The sequence below is a fragment of the Propithecus coquereli genome, unplaced genomic scaffold, assembly GCF_000956105.1.
Source record: "Propithecus coquereli isolate 6110/MARCELLA unplaced genomic scaffold, Pcoq_1.0 Scaffold785, whole genome shotgun sequence".
Taxonomy (NCBI): domain Eukaryota; kingdom Metazoa; phylum Chordata; class Mammalia; order Primates; family Indriidae; genus Propithecus; species Propithecus coquereli.
The window spans coordinates 317,800-344,952 of NW_012154007.1; the positions used below are offsets into that span (position 1 = coordinate 317,800).

The 27,153-nt window shown below is 43.5% G+C and overlaps 2 protein-coding genes across 2 annotated transcripts in view; one reads left to right on the forward strand and one right to left on the reverse strand.

Annotated features, from left to right (window-relative positions):
• STX18 (syntaxin 18) overlaps window positions 1-27,153 on the reverse strand; it is a 133,669-nt gene that overhangs the window by 45,413 nt on the left and 61,103 nt on the right. Inside the window, exons 2-3 of the mRNA XM_012662855.1 lie at window positions 18,300-18,367; window positions 1,521-1,636 (exon numbers count right to left, since the gene is read on the reverse strand). Of these exons, the coding sequence (XP_012518309.1) occupies window positions 1,521-1,636; window positions 18,300-18,367 (184 nt within the window). The remainder of the gene's footprint in view (window positions 1-1,520; window positions 1,637-18,299; window positions 18,368-27,153) is intronic.
• LOC105825143 (prefoldin subunit 4-like) overlaps window positions 18,887-27,153 on the forward strand; it is a 63,550-nt gene continuing 55,283 nt past the window's right edge. The window contains exons 1-2 of the mRNA XM_012662835.1: window positions 18,887-18,915; window positions 22,238-22,328. Coding sequence (XP_012518289.1) covers window positions 18,887-18,915; window positions 22,238-22,328 — 120 coding nt within the window. The remainder of the gene's footprint in view (window positions 18,916-22,237; window positions 22,329-27,153) is intronic.

The window sequence follows — 27,153 nt, forward strand, 5'->3', positions numbered from 1 at the left end:
AAAAAAAAAAAAATAATAATAATAATTTACAGCTTGTTACAGCACGTAGGGACAGTATTTGATGCAGCACTTCTTGAGTGCTGACCTCATCTGTAGTAACAGCATCCAAGGCTCAAGCTGACCTTCAAGAAACATGTTTAAATCACAGTTCAATCACACACTCCTCCCTGCCTGAGCCTGCACAGCTTTTCAGCTTGAAGGGCCCTGTCCTTTCCCCTGGGCACTAAGCCAAACTCTCCTTCTCCAGGAAACCTTCCACGACTCCTGGCCACAAGGATGCCTTTCTTCTGGGAACTATGTGTAGGTACTCTGCTAGTACTTTACATATTACTGCTAATAATCTAAACAGCAGTTCTGATTATGCCTGTTTTACACATGAAGAAACTAAGATTCAGAGGCAATAAGTAGCCCAAGGTCACATAGTTTCATATTTAATTGCTGGCTTTATTAATGTTCTTGTTTATTTTCTAGGAATCTCAGCGAACATATATGCCCCTAAGGCTGGGGGCATGATTTATGTCTTTACCATAGGGCTGCTTCACCTGAGATTCACGTGAGGGAGCAGGGACTCTGTGAAATTGCACATACAATTTTGCATGTGTGTACATTTTTCTGGCAAGAATGTCTACAGCTTTCATCAGACTCTCCAAGTGGTCTATCACGGTTCTAATGTAAGCTTCCCAAACAAAAGTCAGTGTCACGAGCACAATAGCATATGACAACTTTCAGCTCTATATATTATTTAATGTACTCTGTATCTGCCTAAGCAAATTGAAAAAGAATCAAGAAAGAGACAAGATTTGGGAAGCCATCTCAGCATCTCAATGACAACTGAGCATCAGTGAAAGCGAGATGATAATAACCACCCTAGTGCCAGGCATGGTTCTAAGCATGCTGTAGGAATTTCCTTTAATTCTCATAACAACCCTAAGAGATACATCCTATAATTGCCTGCATTTCACAAATGAAGAAACCACGGCCCAGGGAGTTTAAGTGACTTGCCCCGGGCCACATAGCTAGAACGTGCAGAGCCGGGGTGCATACTTAAGTGGTCATGGCTCCAGAGCCTTCCTTCTAACCATGAGAGTTTGATATAAAAGTTTACTTTAATACTACAAGTAGAAAGCTCAGTATCTTCTTCCACCCTTGTCCACAAGCTATTAGCCCCCACCCCACTAAATGCCACGCAGAATGCAGACAAACAGACACACATGCACACATGAACTTACAATTTGTCTTCTCTGTCTCTGACCCCTTGGTAAATTTTTTGATCTGTTTGGAAAGGCTCTTTTCATCTCCCTCCTCTGAACATCCCAATTGTTTAACTTGAGTAATGGCTTTTCATTACTTTTAACAGATTAGGTTAAAACTATGATCAGGAAAGGAAGGATTTTAAAGTTTTAAAACTTAACTCTAAATAAGAACATAAGAGGGAATTTTAACTGGTTGTGCCATATGATTCTTGTTTAACTACTTGATATATTCATGGTTGTCTGTTTGTATCTTTCAGAGCACTTTACCTTCTGTTCTTAGTTGTTGAATTGCTTCAGAACAGGTCCTCATGAATATCTGAGCATCCTGGTCTATCTGGTCGCGTTCTGTGTCTGTCATCCTCCCATATTCAGACACGATATGGCTAAAGAGAGAGAGAAAAGGAAGAGGCAGCAGCAAATGACAACATAATATAGTTTGGGTGGGTGGGGAGGGAAGAAAAGGGCCCCTGATAAAGTGACATTTAAGCTGAGGCTTGAAGGATGAGGAAGAACTGGCCCAGCTAAGAGGTAGGAGAACGATCTAGATAGCAGAACCAACACATATGAAGGCCTAGACGCAACTGAAGCAGGTCCAGAGATAAGAGAGAAGGAGGGAGAGAGGGAGAGAGAGGGAAAGAGGGAGGGGCGTGGACGTGCTGTCAGGGACTGGAGCACACAAGGCTGGCTAAGAACACAGGCTCTGCCTTTGAGGACAATGGGACTCACACCACACAATGACCAAATTAGACTTGCACTAGAAGCTCACCCTGGGTGCTGCATGGAGAATAATGCAGGGACACAATCTGCAAGCTCTTGAGATGTGTGTAAGAAGCTGTTTTAGGCTGCCAGTTTTCAATGTTGACAAGTAGTCTTCAAAACTCACAATAAAAGAGCTTTTAGAAACAAATTTCATTTCTCTTAATACTAAGTTAAACAACTCTAAAGTTACCGAGCTAGTAAGGGTGTTCACTTTCAGTAAGATAGCACCTTGAAGCTCAAAATAGGACAGTTCTATGACCTTTCTCATCTTGATTTGAGAATCACATGCTACCAAGGCGAAAGAGACTTTCCATAACACACAGACTCAAACCATCCCATTTTCTCCCCCGAGCCTGGCTGGCCGCCTACTCTCACTGAGAATAAAATGCGAGGTCCTACATGCTCCCACACACATTCCCCCACCCCCTCACTTCCTGCCATAACCTCACTCCTGCCACACTGGCCTCCTTGCTGTCCCCCTGGTCAGCTGAGCACACTCCCGCCTCAGCCGAGACTGAGACTGCTCCCCCAGCAGATGTCCACTCTTTCCCTTCACTCCGCCTCTGCTAGGAGGCCCACTCAGGGCTGGCTTCCTCTGACTACCGCTGGCTTGCCCACCCCACGGCACTTGCCCGACACTGATTTCCAGCACCTGTGCTGCTTAGCAGGCGATTGTCTCTCCGCTCCAAAGCCGCCCTTCCCTGCTTTGTGACAGGGAGCTAGGCCTCTCCAAATCCTACTGTTACTCTGCTACTGTCTATTCCTTAATCTGCTTTCTTTTTCTTTATAGCACTTATTATTCCCTGAATAGTAAATATTTACATCTATCTCCTTCCAGTAGAATGTGAGCTTAATACAAGTAGGGACATTGTCTTGTTCGTTTCTGCTTCCCAGTGTCTAAAATGGTGACCAGCACACAGCAGGTGCACTAACATTAGCTGAGCACTCAGTACCTGTCAGATACTATAGAATTTCCAGTACCTTTATGTGTATTTTATTTACTTATTTTATCCTCGCCATTCATTCATTCACTCACGTATATACTGAACTCCTATATATCAGGCACAGGACCAGGGGTTGGGGATTCATAGTTGAATAAAGCTCATTTCTGATCCCCACAGAGGGAACTCACCACAGGGGAGACGGACACAGAGACAGGAGTACGAGGAACTGGGTGAATGCTATTGGTACAGAAGCCGACAGGGGACCCGAAGGTGGGTGGTCAGTCTGCGTAGGGGAGGTACCGGGCAGGCAGAGAAGAAGACGCTCCACACCAAGGACAGTGGCAGAAGAACAGGCACAAATTCCTAACCTGGGTGTCACGGTTCGAATGTCCCCATGATATGTGGTCCTCCCCAGGGGACACCTGGGAGCAAAGGGGGAAAGGAGTAACAGGCTGGTCCCATGCACACCGGGCAGCCTGGCTGCAGCCCCTGGGACTCACTGGAGTCCTCCAGGTCAGCATGTCGTGGACACGTGGTCAGTGTCTGCACTGCTTTTTAAATGAATGTGGATGTCTGAGTGGAAAAAACACCAACTGCTTTTCCTCCACTCTCACCCTACAACAATGAACACAGAAAACTTCTCTTACCAAATGTGTGCGGGATTGTCCCGCACACACCAAATAAGCAATCAGTGCTGCAGTGGACACCAGTTGGGTGGCCTCTAATTCGAACCAATCCTGACACCGCCTGCCTGGAGACAGTGTCAGCTCCCACAACACTGTCCCTGCTTTCCCTGCCACTAATTGCAAGCCCCAGGGTGTTTCACTTGGCTTGTGACTAACCGGCTAAAAAATCAGGGATCCCACGACCTCCTCCTCAGGTTTGATTAATGTGTTAAGACTGGCTCACAGAACTCAATAAACATAACTCACTTATATTTAGTGGTTTATTATAAAGGACATTACAAAGGATGAAGAGGCACACAGAGCAACATACAGGGAAGGGGCGTGGAGCTCCCACGTCTTCTCCGGCACACCATCCTCCAGAACCTCCACATGTTCAGCTATCGGGAAGTGCCTCAAACACCATCTTTCTGGGTTTTATGAAGGCTTCATTATTAGGCATGACAGATTACATCACTGGCCATAGGTGACCAAATTAACATTCATCCTCTCTCTTCTCCTTGAAGGTCAGGGGTGGGGCTGAAAGTCCTAGCCATCTAATCCTGCCTGGTCTTTGGGGTGACCAGCCCCATCCTGGAGCCATAACTCCTTAGTATAAAAAAGACATCACTTTGGAGAGTCCAGGGATTTTAGGAGTCGTATGCCAGGGAACTGGACTAAGATTAAATATGTGTTTCACAATATCACAGGATGGTATTATGATAAATACACATTTATCTAAAATTGTTACTGACCCTGTGATAGCTATCTCTCCAACACCAATAGGTTTTCCAAAAATATAATGATCATACAAAATACCAATATTTCATTATCAATTGGAATGAGGTTCTGGCAGTAATAAGTTGGGGATCACTGGTATAGTCAATGGGGACAGCAACTGGAGGATTTTAAACAGGAATGCACATTCTGCCTGTGTTTCTCTGGGGTGGGTGGCTGGGGGTAGATGAAACTAGACCCTAGGGGACTTCGACCACAGTTAAGAGACCTCTGCCAAAGTCCAGGAAGAGAAAAAGAGAGCCTGGGCCAAGGCAGTGTCTGTGAGGAGGGAGGGAACATGACTGAGAGACACCTATAGGTAACGGCCTGACCAGGTGGGCAGGTAAATGAGGAGAAGCCCAGGATGAGTTTCTGGTTTACATGCACGCACGTCAAGACACAGAACACAGAAGGCGGCATAGGTTTGAAAGGAAAGATGTTAAAACGCTGGGCCAAAGATGGCATGCAAAGTTTAGGGGACTACAGATGAGATGGAGCAACTGAAGAAGGGTCCAAACCCTTATTTTCCTCTGAAACTTTCAGAACAGCACAAGATATATAACGGGCATTTGAAACAGTCATTTTTGAAAAGGTTACGTATCTGGCAAATAATTTTAAAAAATCCTCATAGGACATGCATACATAAATTTATCAAATTTTATTTTTATTTCTTTTATAACTTACAGAAGAATACTTTTATTACAGATTTCAATTTATCTAAATATTAGATTCAATTAAAGAAGACTATGTTAGGTATAGGTTTGGATTTGTCAATTTACTTCAGGGAGAAAGGAAAAAACTGAGTAGTAAAGTTTATTCACTGGTTCAGAAATACTTATTTTTGTTATTTAGTTGATTAGTATATTGAGAAAGGGCAAAACATTACATTTCTCTATTAATTTAATATACAACTAGATACTTGCTGAGGACAGAGAAGAAGAGAGAGTAACAATGTTTCACATTCTGTGGTAAAGGTTACTGAAAAGGTACAGACAAAACTTACAGACTTCGATCTTATTTTTGCTATAAATATTAAATTAACAGACTGATTTCATAATGTATGTTGGGCATGTACTATGGGAAAGCATAGTACCATGTCCATTGTGTATGCCCAACATACATGTGCAATCCATCTGTCCAATGTGCATTAAACTGTTAATGCCTGGGCTGCAGATATGAACAAAATATAGACAAAGGCTAACAGTTATATAACACTTTCTATGCATTAACACTAATCACTGTTCTAAGCGTTTCATGTATATTTACCCACTTCTCAAAATTCTATGAGGTAGGTACTATTATGATACCTATTTTACACATCAAACAACTCAGGCACAGAGAGGTTAAGTAACTTGCCAAGGCCACATGGCCAATAACGAGCAAAGCTGGGATTTGAACCAAGGCAGCCTGCTCTGGAGGCCGGGCTGTTCTCTACCACCCTAGGGCACCTCTTATTTCCTAAAAGGCAGGAGGGTTCAGAAGAGAGGAGGCTTACTTCCCATGACTGACTGAGAGGACGGTGATCTATGAACTAAATCTTGAGAGGCAGGATGTGGCTGTGGGAGCAAGAGCAGATGCTCTGAGTAAGCAACAGTGGCAACGGGAAGGGGTCTGTCTGAAGAACACTGAGCAAAGGTAAGCAGAAGGCATGAGTCTATGTGGGCCTTCAGTGCCAAAGGAGTTTTATTCTGGAGCCAAGGGAAAGGCTAAGCTGGATGGAGATAAAGGCAGCCATACCGTGTCTCATGGACAGAGAGGGAAAGATCAGGTTCTGGGGTACTGAAATCAGGCAGAGCATCTTAGCTTGTTCACCTTTGCATTCCCCAGACCCATGTAACACGCAGGTGCTCAGCAAATTTTTGTTGAGCTGAAATTTAAGAAGGGGCAACGGGCAGAGCTTAGGTGGTGGCAGGGGAATGGAAAGTGGGGAGGGAGCTGTAAAACCGTCAGGAACAGCCAGGTGTTGGAGGCAAACCATCACCAGACCCTGGGACCTGGGCCTGGGCGAGCAAGAGGCATTAATAGAAACAAAGAACTCAGAAGGAAGAGTACAAAGAACTGGAAATATTAAAGAGAGAAATCACTATTAACACTTGCCCTTATAATGCAATTTAAAAGGACAAGAAGTAATGCTCTCAAGACAAATGTTCCATGACCAACACTTTGTTTTGAAAAAAGAAACCAGGGAAAATGGTCTTATAACTATTTTGTGATAAAATCTTGAGAAACTAAAAAGGATCGCTTATTGAAGTTCTACAATTTATTAAGGGCAAAGGAAAAAGTCACTGTGACAGTACTATGGCCACAAATCTGAGCTGGGCTGAGGATAGTTCCAAATGGTCACCGTGGCCCAATAAAGTAAGTAAAGAATTAAATTGGGCACAATGGCGCACACCTGTAGTCCTAGCTACCCAGGAGGCTGAGGCGGGAGGATCACTTGAGCCCAGGAGTTCTAGGCTGCAGTGAGCTACGATTCTGCCACTGTACTCCAGACTGGGAGATAACAGAGCAAGACTCTGTCTCTAAAAAAAAAAAAGACAAGAAAAGAAGGCAAAAATTGGTGCAGTCTAAAAATTGCAATAACGGTTTTCATATATTATCTTAAAAATATTTGATTGCTTGGTTCTCACTTAATTTATCTGACTGTTTTCATCCTAATCTTCCAAGAGCCACTGTTTGGCCCCTGGGAGAAGTTCAGGAGTGAGAAGCAATGAGAGAAGAACCATTCGGAGTCAGGGGCAGAGACCACGGAGGCTGGTGCACTGAGACCAAAAACAAACAGTTCTCTATTTAGCTGAGTTTAGGATCTTGTGGGAATCATACAGATGGACATTAAACATTGGCTTTATCACAATTACTAATCTCAAGTGACCCAACGTTGCCTGGTAATGATGCCACACATCCTGTGCACTGGCTCTCCTCCTCTCCCGAGGACCATTTCACATCTTCTCCACTCTCCTCAAGCTGCCAACACCTCCGTCCCCATCTTCAGTGTCAGTGATCATGTTGCTTCCTGTTTGCTGAGAACTCTGACAAGCTTTCACCTACCCACTTCTCCACCTCTGGGCACACAGGCCCCACCTTCTCTCCTGCTTCTGTGGAAGAACTGTCCATCTCCCAGGTATGGCCCCTCCCTCTGCCTGGGCACAGACTGGCCCTGGCAATTTTCCTTTCTCTTTCCTGCACCTTAAATGAATTAATACGTGTGTACAGTGCTTAGTTTGTGCTTGGCACATAGTAAACACTATATGTATTATTATTAGTTACTAATAATGTCAATTATTCCCACCTATTAGATCTTTCCTAACTACATAAAACCTGGTGTCATTTTTCCCAATTTAAAAAACGAAACCAAACCTCTCAATTACGTTCCATGTCTCCTATCAGCTACTGCCTCTCTAAGAAATGTTTCCACTTCGGTCTCCTTTGTCCTGATCTTTCTCTCTTGAGCCCAGACAGGCACTGATCCTCATCACTCCACTGCGCCAGTGCTCGCCAAGGTCACCGATGACCTCCACATTGGCTCAGTCCTCACCTTAGTCACTTTCCCTAGATTTGATGGAGTTGATCATTTCCCCTCCTCGATTCGTTTTCTTCCCCTGTCCTGCATGACACCACCTCACCAGCTGGGTGTCTTCAGCCTTTCTGTTGGTTCCTCTTAGCTCCCTGACCATTTTACGATGGACAGTTCGTGGCTCAGTGTCCAAGTCTCTCTGCTATCTACACTTGCTCGCTTGCTGAGTTCATCGAGTCTCATGCCTTTAACCATCTGCTTTACACTGACAAGCCCCAAGTTTATATTTCCAGCCTGGACATCTCCTTGAACTTGAGATATACATATCTACCTACTTGCTCAACATCTCCACTCAGATTAATTTGCATTGCAAATGTGTCCAAAACTGAGCTCCTGACTGCTCTCCTCAAACATATGCGTCCTACAGCCTTCCCCATCTGCGCTGGTGGTGAGTCCAATCCTGCTAGGTGCTCAGGCCCCAAACCTTGGAGTCATCCGTAACTTCTTTTTCTCTTTCAGCTCACATCTAATCCATCAACAAATCTTGTTCACCCTACTTTTAAAATATTTCCAGAATCTGACCTCTTCTTGTCACAGCCACTGCTTCCCCTCTGGCCCAGGCCAGCAGTGTCTCCACCTGGACTGTAACTGTCGCCTCCTAACTGCTCCGCTGTTTCTGCCTGGCCCCACTGCAGTCTACTCCAACACGCAGCCACGCTGATCTAAGCAAGTCAGATCACATCAGTCCTCCGCACAAGACCTTCCCATGGTTCCCATCTAAGAGTAAAAGCCAAAGTCCTTGCAAGAACTAGAAGATCCTTAAAAGGAATTGTAAGACCTGGCGCCCTGCTATCTCTCTAAGCTCCTCTTCCAGGCACTCTGGCTTCCTGCTGTTCCTTAAACACCCAGGCACACTCCCACCTCAGACCTCCACCTGTGCCGGCTGTCTCCTCCTGGAATGTTCTTTCCCCAGACATCTGCATAAACTGACCCCTTACTTCTTTTAGGTGTGTACTCAATGCTGCCCCCTTAACAGGCCTTCCCTCACCCACCTTTGTAAAATTGCACTCTGCCTGCCATTTCCTCTACCCTTTCCCACTTCTCCTCCCCCCAAAGATACTCACCCAACTCTAACATTCTATATATTTTACTTATTTATTTTATTTCTTATCTGTTCCCCTCTTCGAAAATTTAAGTTTCACAACGGCAAGGACTTTTGCCTGTCTGTTCACTGCTGTATGCTCATCATCAAGAGCAATGCCTAGCATTTAATAGGCTAATAAATCAATACTCAAACACTTTTGAATAAACTGAATCAATGAATGACCCTGAACTGGAGAATGTGGCTTAATGTACAGTTACAATTGTGCTCTCTAGTAAGTTCCTCCTGAACTTATATGCCCCCAGCCCCAAGACAGGTAGGCATCCCCCTTCTACAGCCTTCTCTAGAAAGCTCAGGGCTCAAACAAACAGGGAATGCATACATCCTGAGGACAGGCCCCTCTAAAAGAGAAAAGGGATCCTTTTAGCACGGGGCTCTTCTCAGCCCCAGCCTCCCTTGGTGTGGCCCCCTTCCCTTCCCCTACCTCACTTCCACATTTTTCGGCAAAGAGTTGGAAAAAAAAGGAATCCCACAGCCTCCTGGGGAATGGATGTTCTTTCCCTCAATGGAAGTTGAAGAGTAAGAGGGAAGTATTTCTCTATCCCAGCACTCCTTAGCATCTTGTTCCATTAACTCATTCTGCTTAACATGGCAACTGTAAGAAAGTACTCTGAATGAGGCAAAAAACCCAGAAATGAGACAAAGGGGCCAGGTGAGCAAACTCAGTTCCTCCTCCCAACTCCCCAGCAGGTCAGGGTTCTGTTTCCAGGAGGAGCGAGAGTGGTAAGCATTATGCTCATCCCTGCTAGAAACCATCTCACGGGAAATAGAGGCTAAAGGGGTCGGGATGAATGAGTCAGAAAGGCATTCACTGCTAAGTGTGTGTCCTGTGGACAAAGCAGAGCTAGAAATGACTAATCCCAAGAGCATTAGATTAACATCCTCCTACTCTATATTTTGATTTAATGGAAACTCAGCTCAGTGAAATTGGAAAGGTCTAAAGGTTAATTTGATTAAACTGGTTACTCAATTAAAAGGTAATGTTTCTTTAGGATACAATTATATGTATACATTAACCTTCCAAATTGAAAAATGATAGTATGGTTATTCTATTAGTGACAATGGAAACAAAGAAAGTTTTTCTCCCAAGTGGTATTGTTTTATTGCCAGGATATTATGGAAATGATACATCTACAAGAAGTAGAGATATTATTTTTAATTAGAGTCATTCAGAGATCTAGCCAGAGGCTATCTAGGTTGCATGTTGTTCTGCTCCAGTAAAATGTCATTATTAAAAAAAATTAAATGGGTCAATAAAGTCTGAGCTCTACATTCTGGAAAAAATTACAGCTTCCCAATTATGCCAAACTAAGAAAGCCTGAGAGGTCTGAAGGCAATATTTCTACATATATTCTTTCAATTCCATGATCATACTGCATATAAAATGTTCCTAGAAGCAGGCTGAGGCCAGCATGTTGCATCGGGAGGGAGGAGGAGTGACAAAGAGAGGCTTAAGTAAGAGCCCACCACCTTTGGGAGGCACTACTTGATGGGAGACGATAAGTGCAGCCTTCCTCCATCTGGAAAAAATGTGGGGCACTGGGGGGACGCTTATTCCCAAGTCCTCGTGTTTCTATGTGAACCTACTTCCCCAGAGTGACACCTCCTCCCTCTGGGATCCTGGCAGAAGGCACTGGGCATGCATCTAGCCGACACTCCTTTCTCTCTCTCTCTTTCTCTCTCTCTCCTGTCTTTGGGATGTGACTACTTACAGACAGCAGAGGTTCTGCTCTGTTTCTCTCTCATACGCTGCAAAGGGGCCTGCCCTGCTATCTGCGCTCCAGGGACCGTGACTGTTCAGTGGCACTAACGGCTGAGTGAGTCTGTCTAATTCAGGAGCAGAGTGTCGGCAAGGCCACCTGCCTGGAGACTTGTTCTCTGCCTGCCAATCTAGATTTTACCAATGACAAAGCTGGCAAGATGTCAGTGTTCGTGTTGATCCGACTCCTGCTTCCTGAGTCTGTCTCCCTCCCCGTCCTTCCCACCTCCCTCTGGCAGGAAACAGAGGTGGGTTTTGTTTTGTTCAACAACCACCCCACCACCACCACCTTCCACTGCATCACAGGTCAAAAAGGGTTCCAGCTCAATTTACCAAGGGATGCCTATGTGCCAGGAACTCTCCCACACATCTCATTTAATCCCCACGAGGACATCATCCACATTTTATACAAAAGAAACCAAGCACAATGGTAAAGTGAGTTGTACATACTTACATGACTAATACATGGCAGAACTGGAACTTAGGTGTGACTGACCCCAAAGCCCACGCTTTTTCAAAGGGACCAAAACAAGGGTAGGAGTGGAGTTCAGAGTATAAGAGTTGGCAACGAATAGCTGGCAACAGGTGCCACAGTTCTATCTAATGCTCAAAGAGGGGATAAGTGATATGCTTAAGGCACACAGCTAGTAAGCTGCAGAGCTGGGACTAGACCCCACAAATTCTAGTCCTTACTCCCAGCATTTCCTGCCATCACAGCTGGGAAAGGGGAAAGTTTAGGCCCTGCACCTGGTGTACTGAGAGACAGCGGTCCGTGCTGTAGTAGTCTGGGAATGCTGAAAAGCAGTTCGCAGGAGCCTTGCTCCACTGTTTGAGGATAACTGCCTTAATATCACTAATACAATAAAAAACTTAAAACTATTGCAAAGTTACAGAAGGGCACCCTGATGTAATTGCATGGTTTTTTTGCTTTGCATTTCAATTATATTGTCTTCTAAACTACTAAACTTCTAAACTACTTCCTGAGTGATTATCACTCCTGTTGTTGACTCTGCAAACTTTTTCTGAAAAAGACCAGATAATAAATATGTTGGACTTTGTGGGCCTTACAGTCTGTCACAGCTACTCAGCTCTGCTGTTGTGGTACAAAAGCAGCCACAGGCAATATATAAACGAACAGGTGTGACTGGGTGCCCATAATACTTCATAATGGACCCTGAAATTTGAATATCATATAATTTTCACATGTGATAAATCTTTTTTCCCCTAACATTTAAAAATGTAAATTTAAATGTACATTAAAAAATATATAAAGCTGGGTGCCATGGCATGCGCCTGTAGGCCCAGCTACTAAGGAGTCTGAGGTAGGAAGATGGCTTGGGCCCAGGAGTTTGAGGCCAGCCTGAGCAACAGAGTGAGACACTGTCTCTAAAAAAACTAAAAAAAAATTTTAAAAAGTAAAAAAATTTTTAGCTAACAGGCTATACAAAAATAAGCAGTAGGCTGGATTTGGCCCACAGGCTATAGTTTGCTCACCTCTGGTTTACAGGCAGACACCAAGTTTCACAGATTAAACGGCTTTCTCAGATTCATATGGCTCATAAGGAATGGCCTGAACCAAACCAACATTCAAAGCATTCGCCTTGCTGGACGCCTCTTCAAGGCAAAGGGAAGTTAACAACAGATTTCTATGAAAGATCTCTACAAGTACATCTTTAACCAAAGTTGTCAGAGACTACAGAAAGGAGCTGGAAATTGATAGGTTTATATCAGTTTTATAAACTTTTCCCAAATCATGGTAGCTTCCATTTTTATGGCCTATCAAATTAGTATTTGATACACATATACGCCTTTAGAAATAAAATATATACTGCCATCTAGTGTAAACCAACAATTTTAACTGAGAACTTAAAAATAAGGTTTTCTTGGTACCAAGCATCAGAATAATTATTTTAGTATATTCCAAAATAATACAGATGAAATACACTTAAAAGTACAGAACTGCTCCCCATGTTAAGCATAAGCAGACAATGCATCAGGAACGAAAATTCACCTGGGTTTTAATTATTTTTCTCTGTTGAATAACTTATGTGAACCATTTCCATTTTTGCATATGTTGATGAATTTCTTTAAAAAGTTGAGGATTTCTTTTATATTCTTAACTTTGTGAGAGGAAGGCTTCTGAAATACAAACACCCCTTATTTTATAAAGATGAGATCCCAAAAAGATGCTCCTAATTTCATCTCTGTCAAATCTAACTTCTCCGTTAATTTACATAATACTTTTGAAGACGAGCCCTGCAGTAAAATGCCATCCTAGAGCCAGGCGTGAACGGAGCTGAGGGAAGACCAGAAGACACGACGGCGGGACCGCAGTGTGCCTATGTCTGGGCAGCTGGAGTCTATTCCAAAATCGCTTTGGAAGTTTTGGTCAAAATGCTTTCTCTCTTTTTAGTAATCAAAACCTCTTTCCAAATGGTATTTTAGATGACTCGTATCATTCCTTCATCTGTTCAATGAATATTTATGAGTGAGAAACTGTCTTTTTCATCTCAGCATGTTTCATCATAGGGCAGACGCTGTCCACAGGGTGCTTTTGATCCTTTTGCATTTGAATTTCCTTCCTTCCTTTTTTACCTAGGTAATTCTCACGCTTTCAGACCTCAGCTCAAGTGTCACTTCTTCAAGGATACTTTCCCTGACAAGGCTAAATTCCTCAAAAGCTACCTGTACTCTATTTCTGCCGTACCTGTCACATCTGCAGTGTTACCTGTTTGCAAGAATCCTTTAACAGCTCCGTGAAGGCAAGGACAACCATGTTCGTCTTTGCTCACTATTTTATACTCCACACCTAGCATGGTGTGTAGCACATGGCAGGCACTCAATAATGTCTGCAGAATGAATGAACTGATGAGTGAATCAACTGATCAAACCTTGGCATTGTGAAACATGCAGAGATGAGTGAGATAGTTTCTCACTTCGAGAAACCTGATGGAAGAGATTACAGACAAATAACTACTGTACCAGACACATCTGAGAAATACCATAAGAAAAGCACAGAAAAAGAGCTGTCAGAGTTCAAAGGCAGGAGAGACAGCTTTTGGATAGCAAGGCGGAGCCAGGACAGCCTCTATGAGAAGGTGGTGGTGGGAAGTGGGTCTTTTAGAATGGAAGCATGTGAACATGTGAACATGGGACATGGACGGATTGGAGTCAAGAGCAACAGGCCAAGCAGACAGTATGGTTAGAGGGCTGGAGGTGGAACAAACGTTTGTTCTGAATGCAGCTACAGGGCACGTGAAGGGGGCGAGAGGATGGAAGAGTGGATGAGGTTAGTGAAAAGTCTTGCTTGTCTAAGAAGTATGGATAGGTCACATCCTGCAGTCAGAGAAGGGATCTGAGGAGGGGAACCATGTGATCACGTCCACTGTGACAAGGACAGGATGACAGTTGTGCCTTTAAGACAGATGGGGAGGGGAAGCAACAAGGAGCAAGGAGTTGAGAACCAAGAGATCAGGCGAGTGACAAGGACTGCATGACACACTCTCCAGGGAAGGCAGGAGTGGGCGGAAGCAGTGTGTGGAGACTGTGCTGCTTGCGTGACTGGGCAGGCAGGACAGCGACAACAGGGAACTAAGGGCACCTGTGGGTCATGGCACGCGCTAGGAACTGCTGGCACAGTGGTGAGAGAGAGTGAGAGAGAGAGAGTGGTGGGGAACGGCGTGGACTGCGCAGTCAGACCGCCGAGCCCTGGCGGCTCACCAGCAGCTCACCAGCTGTGTCTTCAGTAGGTCACTTCATCTCCACACTTCGTCTCCTGCTGTCACGCAGGCTTACTAGCAGTGTCTCCCTCGTGTGGCTGGTGTGAGGACCAGTTAAGATAAAATATTAATTAGTGCTTATTAGAGTACTTCGAGATGGACAGAGAAGGGAGTGGGTAGATAGGTAATGATGGATAGAAACTTTTTTCTAAGCAAAGCCGAGACAAATAAGACAAAAGGGCCCCAAACACAACACTGGAGTTTTTATGGGGTAGATGAAGGACAAAGAGGCAACACGAGGAGTGTGAGAGGAGCCAAGAGATACTGTAATGAGGTTAAAGGAGCAGAAAATTCCAAGAAACTCATGGTGATCAACAGGGCAAAGGCTGGGGTAAAGAAGAAGAGCTGAGGAGGCCACACGTGCTCACCAGCATTGTCATTAGAGAAAGACAAGTGTAACACACTGAGATACCCTTGCACACTTTCTTATCGTGGTTAAAACGAAAGACTAGCCACACCAAATGCTGGCAAGGATGTGGAGCAACTGCAGGAGTATAAACAGTAAAACCGCTTTGGAAAATTGATTGGTAGTTTAGTTTAAAGCTAGGCACACACCTACTATACGTATGATCTGGCAATTTCACTTCTAGGTACTTATTCAAGGGAAATGAATATGTATGTCCACAAAAAAACTTGTAGAGATGCTACTCATAGCAGCTTTATTCATGGTAGCCCTAAACTGGAAACAACCCAATATTCTCTATTCGATAAATGGATAAACATATGGTGGTAATTTCACACAATGGAATATTACAAATAATAAATAAAGCAATAAAAAGGAACAAACTACTGCACACAAAACTACATGGATGAACCTCAAAAAGATGTCTAGTGAAGGAAGACAGACACACAGGAGTGTGTACCATATGATTCCTTACATATTCAGGTTTTAGGAAAAGGCACTGTATTTGGTGATTAGGAAGTCACAGATGAGCTCCAGGAGAAAAGTGTCAGTAGTGAAGGAACCAAAGCTGACATGACGCGGGAGGAGTGACTCAGGGTGGAAGCAAAGGGTCCTGTACTAGGGGTCGGCACACCACAGCCCGCTGGCCAAATCTAGCCCATAGGCCTGGTTTCTACAGTCTGAAAACTAAGAATGGTTTTTACATTTTCGAAGGTTGAAAACAAAACAAAACAAAACAAAACAAAAGCATATGTGACAGAAATCACATGGGGCCCACAAGGCCTGATGTATTTGCTATCTGGCTCTTTCAGAAAGTTGGCTGATCCTGAAGCGAAACAAGACAGGGATAGTGCCTGTGGCTTGAGGAGGAAGCAAGGTCAGTGTAAACGTGGACAAGAAGAGAAGAAAAGAGCCTGATGATCAAGAAGATTAGACGGGAATCACGAATACAGTAGTATTTCAGAGGCATTGGGAGTGGTGAGATAAAGGACACAGAGGGACAGTTATCTTTAAAAACAGAAGGAGCACTGTAGGGGGGAAGGGCATGCCTTTAACCCGCACCTGGGTGAGGCAAAGACATAAAGTGTAACCATAATGTTTGTACCCTCACAATACCCTGAAATAAAACAAACAAACAAACAAAAAACAGAAAGAGAAAGATTTCTCTACAACAGGTAGAAAGAAGGAAGGATGAGGTGAGGAGGGACCTGAGAGAGATCCTATAAGAGTTTCCAAACTTCACAGAGGCGGAGGCCACAAGGGCACCTCCAGGGGCCTGTCCTGACCACTCTGCAAAAACCACAAGCCTTCCCCGCACTCCCAATCCCTGTCACCTTGTTCTGCTCTTTCTTTTTTTCATAGAACCTATCACCTAATGCACCCTTGTCACCCTTGTCTTTGCCAGCCTACTAGAATGCAAGAAGCATGAGGGCAGGAATATTTGTCCATTTTGCTCCCTCACGTGCCCTCAGCATCTAGAATAGTGCTGGGCACAGAACAGGCATTCGACAAATCTCTAGTGAACGAAGAGTTTAATGTGCACAGAGTGAGGGGGTGGGGCTGGAACCTCAGCATCAGCACTACCTACACTTTGGGCCAGAGGGTTCCTTGCTGTGGACGGTCGTCCTGCGCATTATAGGAGGCTTTGCACATCCCTGGCCTCTGCCAGTAGCACTCCTCTCCCCAACTGGAACAAACAAAAATATCTTTAGATATTGCCGAATGTCCCTGGGGTGCAAAATCACCATGGTTGAGACTTCAGGACTGTAAGGGAATCAATCAATCACGTAACAACTACTTACCGAGTGCCAAACATGGGTGGGCGCTATGGAAACAAGATGAAAAGCTTACAAGGTTCCTGACCTCATGAAACTTAAAAGCCTGGTGACAAAGACAGACAAAAAACTATAAACTATTATTATTAAATAATTACAAATTATGACTAGTGTTATGAAGAAAATATATAGGGTAGAGAAAAAAACTAACTAACAGAAGAGATCTAATTTATAAAGGGTAGTCAGAGAAGGCCTCTTGGAGGAAGGAGTATTAAAGTTGAAGCTTCAAGTCCGAAAAGGAGATTGCCATGGGAGGAGGAAGAACAGCACATGCCTGAGCCCTAGAGCTGGAGAGAGCACCATACCTTCAAGGAAGGCTGGCATGACTGCAGCGTGATGGTGGTGAGCTTTGAAATGAGGCCAGGGAAGAAGGCAGGGGCCAGACAGCGAGTGGTGAGAGACCATGGTGCAGAGGCTGGCGTTAATGCTAACTGCAATGGGGTACTAGTGGTGGGTTTACTCAGGCGGTGGCATAATCCAGTTGATGTTTTAAAAAGACTCAGGCTACTGAGCAGAAACTGGACTTAGCTCCCAGTAGGGATGTCCCCATGAGTTACATTAGGGGATGAATAAAAAGATTCATCAAAAGTGCCCTAAAGGGCTGGGCACAGTGGCTCATGCCTATAATCCTAGCACTCTGGGAGGCCGAACGGGGAGGATTGCTTGAGCTCAGGAGTTTGAGACCAGCCTGAGCAAGAGCGAGATCCTGTCTCTACTAAAAATAGAAAAAATTATCTGGACACGGTGGCACACGCCCGTAGTCCCAGCTACTCAGAAGGCTGAGGCAGGAGGGTCACTTGAGCCCAGGAGTTGGAGGTGGCTGTGAGCTAGGATGACGCCACGGCACTCACCCAGGCCACAGAGTGAGACTCTGTCTCAAAAAAAAAAAAAAAGCACCCAGAGAAATGAAGGCAATGCCAAAGTAGGCTGGCGGCTGTCTCCAGCAAGTGTCAAAAGGCCCGGAAGGACAGAAGGAGATGACCATCAGAACTAAGGACTGGGAACTTGCAAGGAAGACATGACCCAGTGACATGAGGGTGAGGACTGAAAAATGCTCATGGGAACATCACCACCACAACAAAACTGGTGTCACAGGCTGAGACAACGAGATATGGGCAAAAATGGCCTAGCAGAGCCATGAAAACTTTATTCCTCCACAAGTTCAGGTGATACAAATATATGTTCCCTAACTTCATACACTGCTCTAGTAAGTATTGATGGAGTGAACTTTGTTTGACAGGAAATAATGGTACACAGAGCGGTACAGACTAGAAGATATTGCTGTTGTGGTGTCATGACTTTGAAGACACAGAGTATTCTTCCACTGCCAGACCGATCCTCCCCATTACAGCTCCAAGTTATCAAGTAAAAAGTAAGGACAAAAAGCTCAGAAGGAATATAGGCATGGAACAGAACACAGCCACCAAAGTCATGGTAAAAATGTACACTCACCTATAAGCATTAATATAATCTTTCCTGTGTTCCAGAAGAAAATCTCTCAGTTTGCCAATGTGAGATATCTAAAATTAAAAAAAGAAAGCAGTTTATATAGACAGATATGTTACACTCATGTAATGAATTTTAAATTACTAGAGAATGGAATGAAGGCAGCAGAAAGATTTTGAAGCTACAAACTGAGCAACTTGAGTTTTAGACTCTCGCACAATCACCAACTTGTTGACGTTGCTGGGCCTTGGTCTGTTATTGATGGCTCCTTCTACCTCTGATTATCCTCATCTATGACATTGGGAATAGATGATCTCTAAGGAACTTATAGATTAAATGTGATAATGCATGTCTGGTAATTACACAGGATGTGCCCAATAAGGTCAATTCCTCTCTTGATGTGTCTTAAATAAAAAATTTTACAGACAAATATTCCTTCTTCCACATGTTCTACGGGACGGATTCTAAGGTTGAAGCCATCAGCTTTATAAACAGGGCACACGCAGAGCAGCAGAGTTAAAAAAAAAAATATTCAGGGAGCGACTGATTTACCCCTGCACAGCAAATTCCCATCTTCCCTACGGCCTGCGCCCATGGATGAGCACGAAGAATCCGAAGACAGGTACAGAGCACTGTACTTGTGATGGCTCATTCCTAGTGCAATAAAACCCTACTCTAAAGCACCTTCCGCGCATCAAGTACTATGCATGAAGCTAGGGAGTCAAAGATAAAAAAATAAAATAAAGAGGAAGGAATAAAACTTCAGATCATAGTTAACAGGGACAGGAGTTCAAGACCAGTCTGAGCAAGAGCAAGACCCCATCTCTACTAAAAATAGAAAAAATCAGCCAGGAGTGGTAGTGTATGCCTGTAGTCCCAGCTACTCGGGAGGCTGAGGCAGGAGGATCACATGAGCCCAGGAGTTTGAAGTTGCTGTGAGCTAAGCTGATGCCACCGCACTCTAGCCCGGGTGACAGAGTGAGACTCCGTCTCAAAAAAAAAACAAAGTTAAGTCAGAGTACATGGCCATGAATAACTGAGTGCCAAGTGGGTGGTATGCAGAAGTCCTTTTAGGTTTATAGCAAGAACAAAAATCAGCCTGAGTTGGCCTTGACAGAAAAAGTTTTATGAAGAGATGAAAGTTCAGCAAACTTTTCAAGGCTGGCACCACGTGTTTGGAATGAGCACAAAGGGCTTGAGTAGGAAGCTAGAGTGAGCAGTGGTCAGAGGACAGGAGCAGGCCACTGCTAGTTAATGCTCTCTCCTCTGGAAGTACTTTCTCTCTCTCTCTCCTACAGCCCTGCCATGGACACGAATTATCAGTGTTCTCACTAACCAGCTTGGGGAAGTGAACCTTGTGGAAGCTAACTAAATGCCTTGTCTAAGGTTACACATTTAGTCCATGAGCTCAGATTTAAGCTCAGGACTGTCTGAGACCAAATTCAGCATGTTTCCAGTACACCACAGCTGTCTTCCTCACATTTTTGTTCCTATTTTCCACTTAAGCTACATCACGAAATTGGACTTTTAAGTCTGTTGAGAAAAATTTTAAAAGATGTGCAAGCAAGGTGTTTATTGCATCACATACAAGATTTGATCAAGTTACTCTTCTGTTTCAAAACCTTCAGTGGTTTCCATCTCCTACCCCAACCCTCACGTATCAGGGGTCACAAACTCAGCTGCCTTTAGGGGCCATGTAAACAGTATAAATGAGAAAAGCAGAGGAAGTGGATGGGTAGAATACATTCGGCAGTGGTGAATTCTGGCTTTAAAATACACTGTGGCCAAAGGGGGCAGCTTTGCAGGCTGATCTGAAAAAAGGCAGCCAATGCGTCATCGCAGGACCTACCTAACGGGAGTAAGTCCAAACCCCCAAACACAGCACTCGAGCTATAGTTTGAGCTTCACAATTCAGCCCCAAAAGCCCTGCCACACTCCCCCCAGGCTTCAGGCTCCAAGTCCCAAGGCCTCTCGTCACTCGCACATTCATGATTCTCCCTGTCCCTGGAATGTCCTACCACCATTCCCTCCAGGTCGAATTCTTCCTTCTCATTCAAGAAACTCCTTTACTTCTTACCCATTCCACACCCTTAGCCACAGCCAGATCCCATTCCCTCATAAAATGCCGTACATGCATCTATCCTAGCACCTACTCCTTCCTGATGACCACAAGGACTAGTTTGCAGACTGATTTCCCTTTGCCAGACTGCAAGCCCCTAGAGGGTAGAGAGTCCTCTCTCTTTTCCCAGAGCATGGAAAGACACACTTCCTGGTGCAAAGCAGAGCCTTGCAACTTTTATTAAATATTGAATAAGTAGTGGGTCCTGAATAATCCCAGAAGGATTACACTTGCTGTGGTGGGCAGAATGATGCCTTCCTGGCCCCACCCCCTCTGTACCTCCTGCCAGATATCCAACTCCTAATCCCTGGAGCTGTGAATATGTTAGGTCATATGGCAGAGGGGAATTAATGTAGCAGATGAATTAAGGTTGCTGATCAGATGACCTTAAAATAGGGAGATTATCCTGGGTTACTCAGGTAGGCCCAATGTAATCACAAAGGTCCTTAAATGTGGAGAGGGGAGGCGGAAGAGAGTCAGGGTGATGCAGTGTGAGAAAGACTCAGTCCAGCATGGCTGGCTTTGAAGGTGGAGGAAGGGAGCCAAGGAATGCGGGCAGCCTCTAGAAGCTAGAAAGGGCAAGGTAATGGATCTCCCCTAGAGTCTCCAGAAAAGAACACAGACCCACCAACACCTTTATTTTAAGCCCAGGGAGTCTCATTTTGGACACCTGACTTACAGAACTGTAAGATACTAAATCTGTGCTGTTTTAAGCCACAGGTTTTGGTAATTTGTTACAGCAGCAATAAGAAACTAATATACCTTATAAGAGCCTTAATATCCACAATGGTTTTTTTTAGGAGTCATAAAGTTTTCCATAAAAAGTTTTTAAAAGTCCAAGGAAATCTACTACACAGGCTAGATCCAGCTGCCTACACCCACTTTTAGCTCGTGCTGTCTACAAGGTAGAATGGGCCTCGGGCTGAGTGCCAAGAGCAAGCAGACCCCTCAGGCAGCTCACAAGAACATAATTACAAGACCTTCCTTAAAGTCTAACAAAAGTGATCCAAACTTCATAGGCCCTGTAATGGCAAATTTCTATAAGATGAGTTTATTAAAACAGAGTAAAGCTTGTTCAGGATTAAATGGAATTCTTGAGAAATTAAGAGGTGTTAATTACTGACAATAAATAACATCAGTATAATAACTCAATACTTAACATGAGCACAATGTATAAAATCATGTTTCAAATGCCAAGAATGAAAATAAAGGAGTAATAAGATTTCTTTAGACATTTGAGAGTTCTGAAATTTCTATTAATTCCTAAAAAAAATACAAAAAAATAACAAACCTATAACCATGAAGAAAGTTTAATAGGTCTTTCTACGATTTATCTAAATAGGTATACTTAAGCCTCCAAATAACATTTTATGGTAAGATTACCTTTGTGAAGAATGATGTGACAGTCAGTTGACATGACTAATAACCATCATCTTTATAAAGATTCTCAGCCAAACTCTCATCTGTTTACTGTCAGGCTTAGTCTTATTTTTGTGAATAAATTGCCAAAGACAGCATATTATAGTTCATACGCTTCTGGCATGCCCCCTACATTTTGAAAATTTTAGAGAAGTTAAGTAGTCATATGCTTTGGATTTTTAATGTTTCTATAATATATATATAGAATAATGTATATAATATATAATTTTTAAAGAGTCACTTATATGATAAAGTAGGAATACGCATATACCTAAAGAGAATGCAAATGCCTCTTACTTCTAAAAAGAGAAAGGCCATTCCAGTATAAAGTTTGATTAAAAAAATCAGAGTAAAATAAAAGTGAATTTGCCCTTTAAGATCTAAAACTAGTTCTAATTTTTTACAGTCTTGATCCCACCAAAAACACGGGGAAGAGGTGTAGGGAAAAGGGCATGAGAGGAAGGAAGAGATCCCTGGTGAAGTCTCTGAGGGACCAGGTAGGTGACAAGACATAAGGGCTAAAAAGAGAAGTGCTTCGGGGGCCAAATCTGTGTTGTGAGGCATCTCACAGGACTGACAGCAGAAGGGACACACCATTCTCACTGCTCCACACCTTTGTGACTGCTCTTCCTCTGCCTGGAAAGCCTTTAATACACTCAAAGAACCCCTGCTCGTCCTCCCAGGTTCTGCTTAAATGGCACCTCCTCTATGAAGCCTTCACATTATCTATGGATACTTGTTTGCTCTTTCTGTGTTACATGAGAAGTGTTTATCTGTGACCCCCACTAGACTTCCGTTAAGTTCCTTGAAGTCAGCATCTCTGTCCTATTCATTTTTGTATCTCAGTTGTGCCTGTATGTTGGAAAGGGCTAAAGTGGTGGGGGGGGGGGAAGGAGGGAAAAGGAAATCCAACAGAAAAGGCTTCAAGATCTGATAAACCCCTGATGTACTAGCTGGATCAAAAAGGTATCAAAAGTATCACACATCCTGCACTTAGGTAACAAGTGAATAAAAAAATGAAGAAGGACAAGCCAGCTGTTTGTGCAAATAAGTGGTTCTTCTAGTCAGTGAGGCATATTCAGAAGGCACAGCATCACCGAAACCTACTGAGACTGCACAGCCTAACGTGCTTCCCAGGAAGATCATCTGTTCCCCACAGAGTGGATAATCTGCCATCTGACTGGTGGCCTGCCATGGAAAAGAGCTGGTATCAGTAAGCTATGGTTTGATCACACTGCCATACTGTCTTAAGTATGTCTCCACCAGAGAGGATGGACAGGGACAAAGAATAGAGCATCCTGTATTTCTACCATAAACTGTAGTTCAAAACAAGAATTGAACTATAGCCAAAAGAGAAAAGGAAAAAAGGAAAGGAATGCAATATTTATTTAATGTCTTCTTCGTGCTAGTAAGTGGGTTATTTTATTTAATTCTGACAACAATCTGTGGAAATAGTTATTTTTCTTAGTGGAAAGAAACCAAAGCCCTTAGAGGAGATATTACCAACAGAGCTGGAACTGGAACCCCTAATTTTGCTGAATTGGCACAGGCTCCCTCAGTACTGGTAAACTAAGGAGTACATTCTCTAGTTTCATTTGACATTAAAGTCATTTTAATGTCCACTGTATATTATTGGTATTTTACTGGTTAAAGAATCTCCCACTTAATACTTAATGATATTAAGGAATTAAAATGAATTTTTTTAGGTGTGATAATGATATTATATATTATGATTATGGTTTTTTTAAAGAATCTTTATCTTTTAGAGATATATAACAATTTACAAATGAATGATATTAGTAAAATGCCTGGGATTTGCTTCAAAGTAAGATGGGGGTTGGGAGGGAACGGATGAACAGGATTAGTCATGAGTTGATAATGGTTGAGGATGGGTACGTGCATACATGGGAGTACCTTACATTATTCTGTCTAATTTAGTATGTATTCAAAATTTTCCATAATAAAATGTGGCGGGTTTTTCTTGTTGTTTTTTAATAATAAACACCAAGCTTAGTTTATTAGAAATGTGCCAGGCAAGGGAGACAATGACCAAATGAAGTCAGTCAAATGAACCAATAAAATGTTATTTTTAAAAATCTCGGCCAGGCACAGTGGCTCATGCTTGTAATCCTAGCACTTTGGGAGGCAGAGGTAGGAGGATCGCTTAAGGCCAGGAGTTTGAAACCAGCCTGAGCAAGAGTCAGACCCTGTCTCTACAAAAAAATTAGAAAAATTAGCCAGGCGTGGTAATGTGTGCCTGTACTCCCAGCTACTTGGAAGGCTGAGGCAGAAGGATCACTTGAGCCCAGGAGCTTGAGGTTGCAGTGATGACACCACTGTACTCTAGCCCAGAGTGAGACAGAGTAAGACATTGTCTTAAAAAACAAAAAAACCCTCCCATTTAGTACTTTCTTCTAATAGCAGATTTTCTGTTATTAAACTGGTAATAACTCACACTTAAACCAACAACTAAATCCCAACAATCTCTGGCTACTTTATTTCTAAGTACTTGCAATCTGCTTAAGTTCCATTTTACAGGATCAATGCCACTTAAAAAAATCAACAACAAAACCTTCGTTGTGAGTTTACTCTGAGCCAGGCAGAATTCCAAGAGCTACACGTGCATTAGCTCATCTACTTCTCCCAGCAACCCCTAGAATGTAGTATTAGCATGCCCACTCTATAGATGAGAAAGCTGAGTCAGAGAGAGGATAAGTAATTTCCTCAGCCACACATGGGTTGACCTGGATTAAATTCAACCACTCGGACTATGAGGCTTGAGTTCTTGACCACCAAAGTTAAACACAGATTTCTGGCAGGTCACAATTATAGTTTTCCAGGACTAAATTCACAAGGAGGATGCCTGGGAATTGAGAAAAGCAATCCAAGTAAGCAATATCAACTATCAACCTGTTCTCTTCTTCTTCTATTATATCTACATTCAACCATGTACTACACGCTTGATTTTATCCAGTAGTGATCAGTACTTATCAAGCACCAGCCGCATGTGTGCCAGGTAGTACACAACTGCTTGACATGTGCTCTGTTACGTCTACTCCCCGTAACAATTGTATGAATTAGACCAGCGGTCTCCACCTTTTTGGCACCAGGGACAGGTTTCGTGGAAGACAATTTTTCTATGGATTGGGGTGGGGGGATGGTTTCGGGGTGATTCAAGCGCGTTACATTTATTGTGCAGTCCAACCTCTCTGCTAATGATAATCTGTGTTTGCAGCCGCTCCCCAGTGCTAGCATCACCGCCTCAGCTCCACCTCAGATCATCAGGCATCAGATTCTCACAAGGAGCTCGCAACCGAGATCCCTCGCATGTGCAGTTTACAGCAGGGTTTGTGCACTTACCAGAATCTAATGCTGCTGCTGACCTGACAGGAGGTGGTCAGGAGGTGATGTGAGCACTGAGGAGTGGCTGTAAATACAGATGAAGCTTCGCTAGATTGCCCACTACTCACCTCCTGCTGTGTGGCCTCGTTCCTAACAGGCTGCAGACCTATACCAGTCCTCGGCCCAGGGGTCAGAGACTGCAGAATTGGACAACACCTCTCGCCCTACACACATACACTTAAACATGGAAACTGAGGCCTAGGCAAGGTCACAGGCTAATACATGGCAGCACTGGGACTGACCATACATCTGTATGACTCAAAGGCTATGTTATTTATTCTATACTATACTATCAAAAGACTAATAAACTATTAATACTAATAGTTAGCTTAACTAAGCTTAAGTTTTTCTTCATAGAAATATAAGCTAAGTTTCATGTGAGAGTATTTGTGTATGTTGATTTTAAAAAATGTTTTTTAACTACCCTATATACAGAAAGATCTGCAAGAAAGGTATGTTTTCACTGACTGACGGTATCTCCTCTGAAGCTGGCTGCTGTTCCTTTGTTTGTGACACGGGAGGCTTAGAACTGGTAAGGGCGGAGGAATATTGACAGGAAGGTCCATAAACATGAGCAGGGACTGAGGATGGTCGGCAGGACTGGCAGCATGATGGTGACCAGCTCATTCCGAGTGTCAATCGTCAAGCCACCTCAAAACATGGTTTGAACAAGTAATGAGACCAGCATCTAGGATTAGTTTCTCCCCATCACCCTTTAGCTTAGGGTAGGGTATAGGGCAGAGGAGAATCTCTGGGCAAAAGACTGTGGGATTTGGGTGAACCAGACAGATAAGAGGAAGATGGGTGAGAACCCAGGGAGTTGGCCACGATCCTTGGGTTCTAATCCCTGCTTGGCCACTTCCTATGAAGGAGATCCTTACCCCCCACCCTTATGCCTTGACTCATGTTCCTGGCCTATCTCCCAACCTTTACTCTTCTTCTCAGAGGGAAGAGGAGTGACCTACCTGATTTACAACTTGGAGAAGGGAAGGAGCATGCTGCCCTGTCCTCTTCTCTTTTCAGATCAGCCAGCCAGCAGAGGGCATACTCTAACCCATGCTCCACCCACATTTGGCCATAAATCTAAAGCCAGGTTCTCCACTTGGCTTTTTCTTGCTCTGACTCCTATATTTTTCTTTCAGGTAGTTCCAAAACTGGGCTGGGAAGAAAGAGGTATATTTTATAAGTACCCCCAAACTTTTAACTTTTGCTAGCTGAAATTTTGAGCAAGCTGCTTAATCTCCCTGGCTTCACTACAAAGGGAGGGAGATAAAAACTATTTTTAAAAAATAGTAGTAGCATAAGTTAATAGTCAACTTTTATTGAATACTACATACTATGGTACTGATACAAATGCTATGCATCCATTTATCTCCTTTACTTTTCCTAGCAACCCTTTGGGGTAGGTACCATTATTATCCCATTTTACAGATGAGAAGACAGTAAGGTAACACATTCTATATAAATGGTTCAAAATAAATGGAAGACTGTCTGGTGTATCCCAAACCAAGCACCTGTGTGCCTTCAGCCCCCACAAGTGTATCCACAAAGGTGACCCTGCCCCATCTGAGCACATTAAGTTTCTGAGGGTCGCATTTCCCGAAAGTGTAGGGGGGACATATTGAGATCTAACTTGCTCTGGTGAAAGGGACTGTCTAACAGCCACACTCCAGGATCAGCCAGGATCTCGCTGCTTCACTAGGCTAATACTTAACCAAACAAGTTATTTAACTCCATTCCAAAACTACAAGCATTTATATGACTGTTCCCTTTCTTTCTCCAAAGATAAATCAAGTTCACTTTTAATTGGCTATATTTTAATAAGGCTAATTCACCAAATCACCAAGACATTGAAATTCTCAAACACAACTCATCTACCATAAAAGCAAACTGCTTATAAAACAGTAGCAGTGTGGTCCC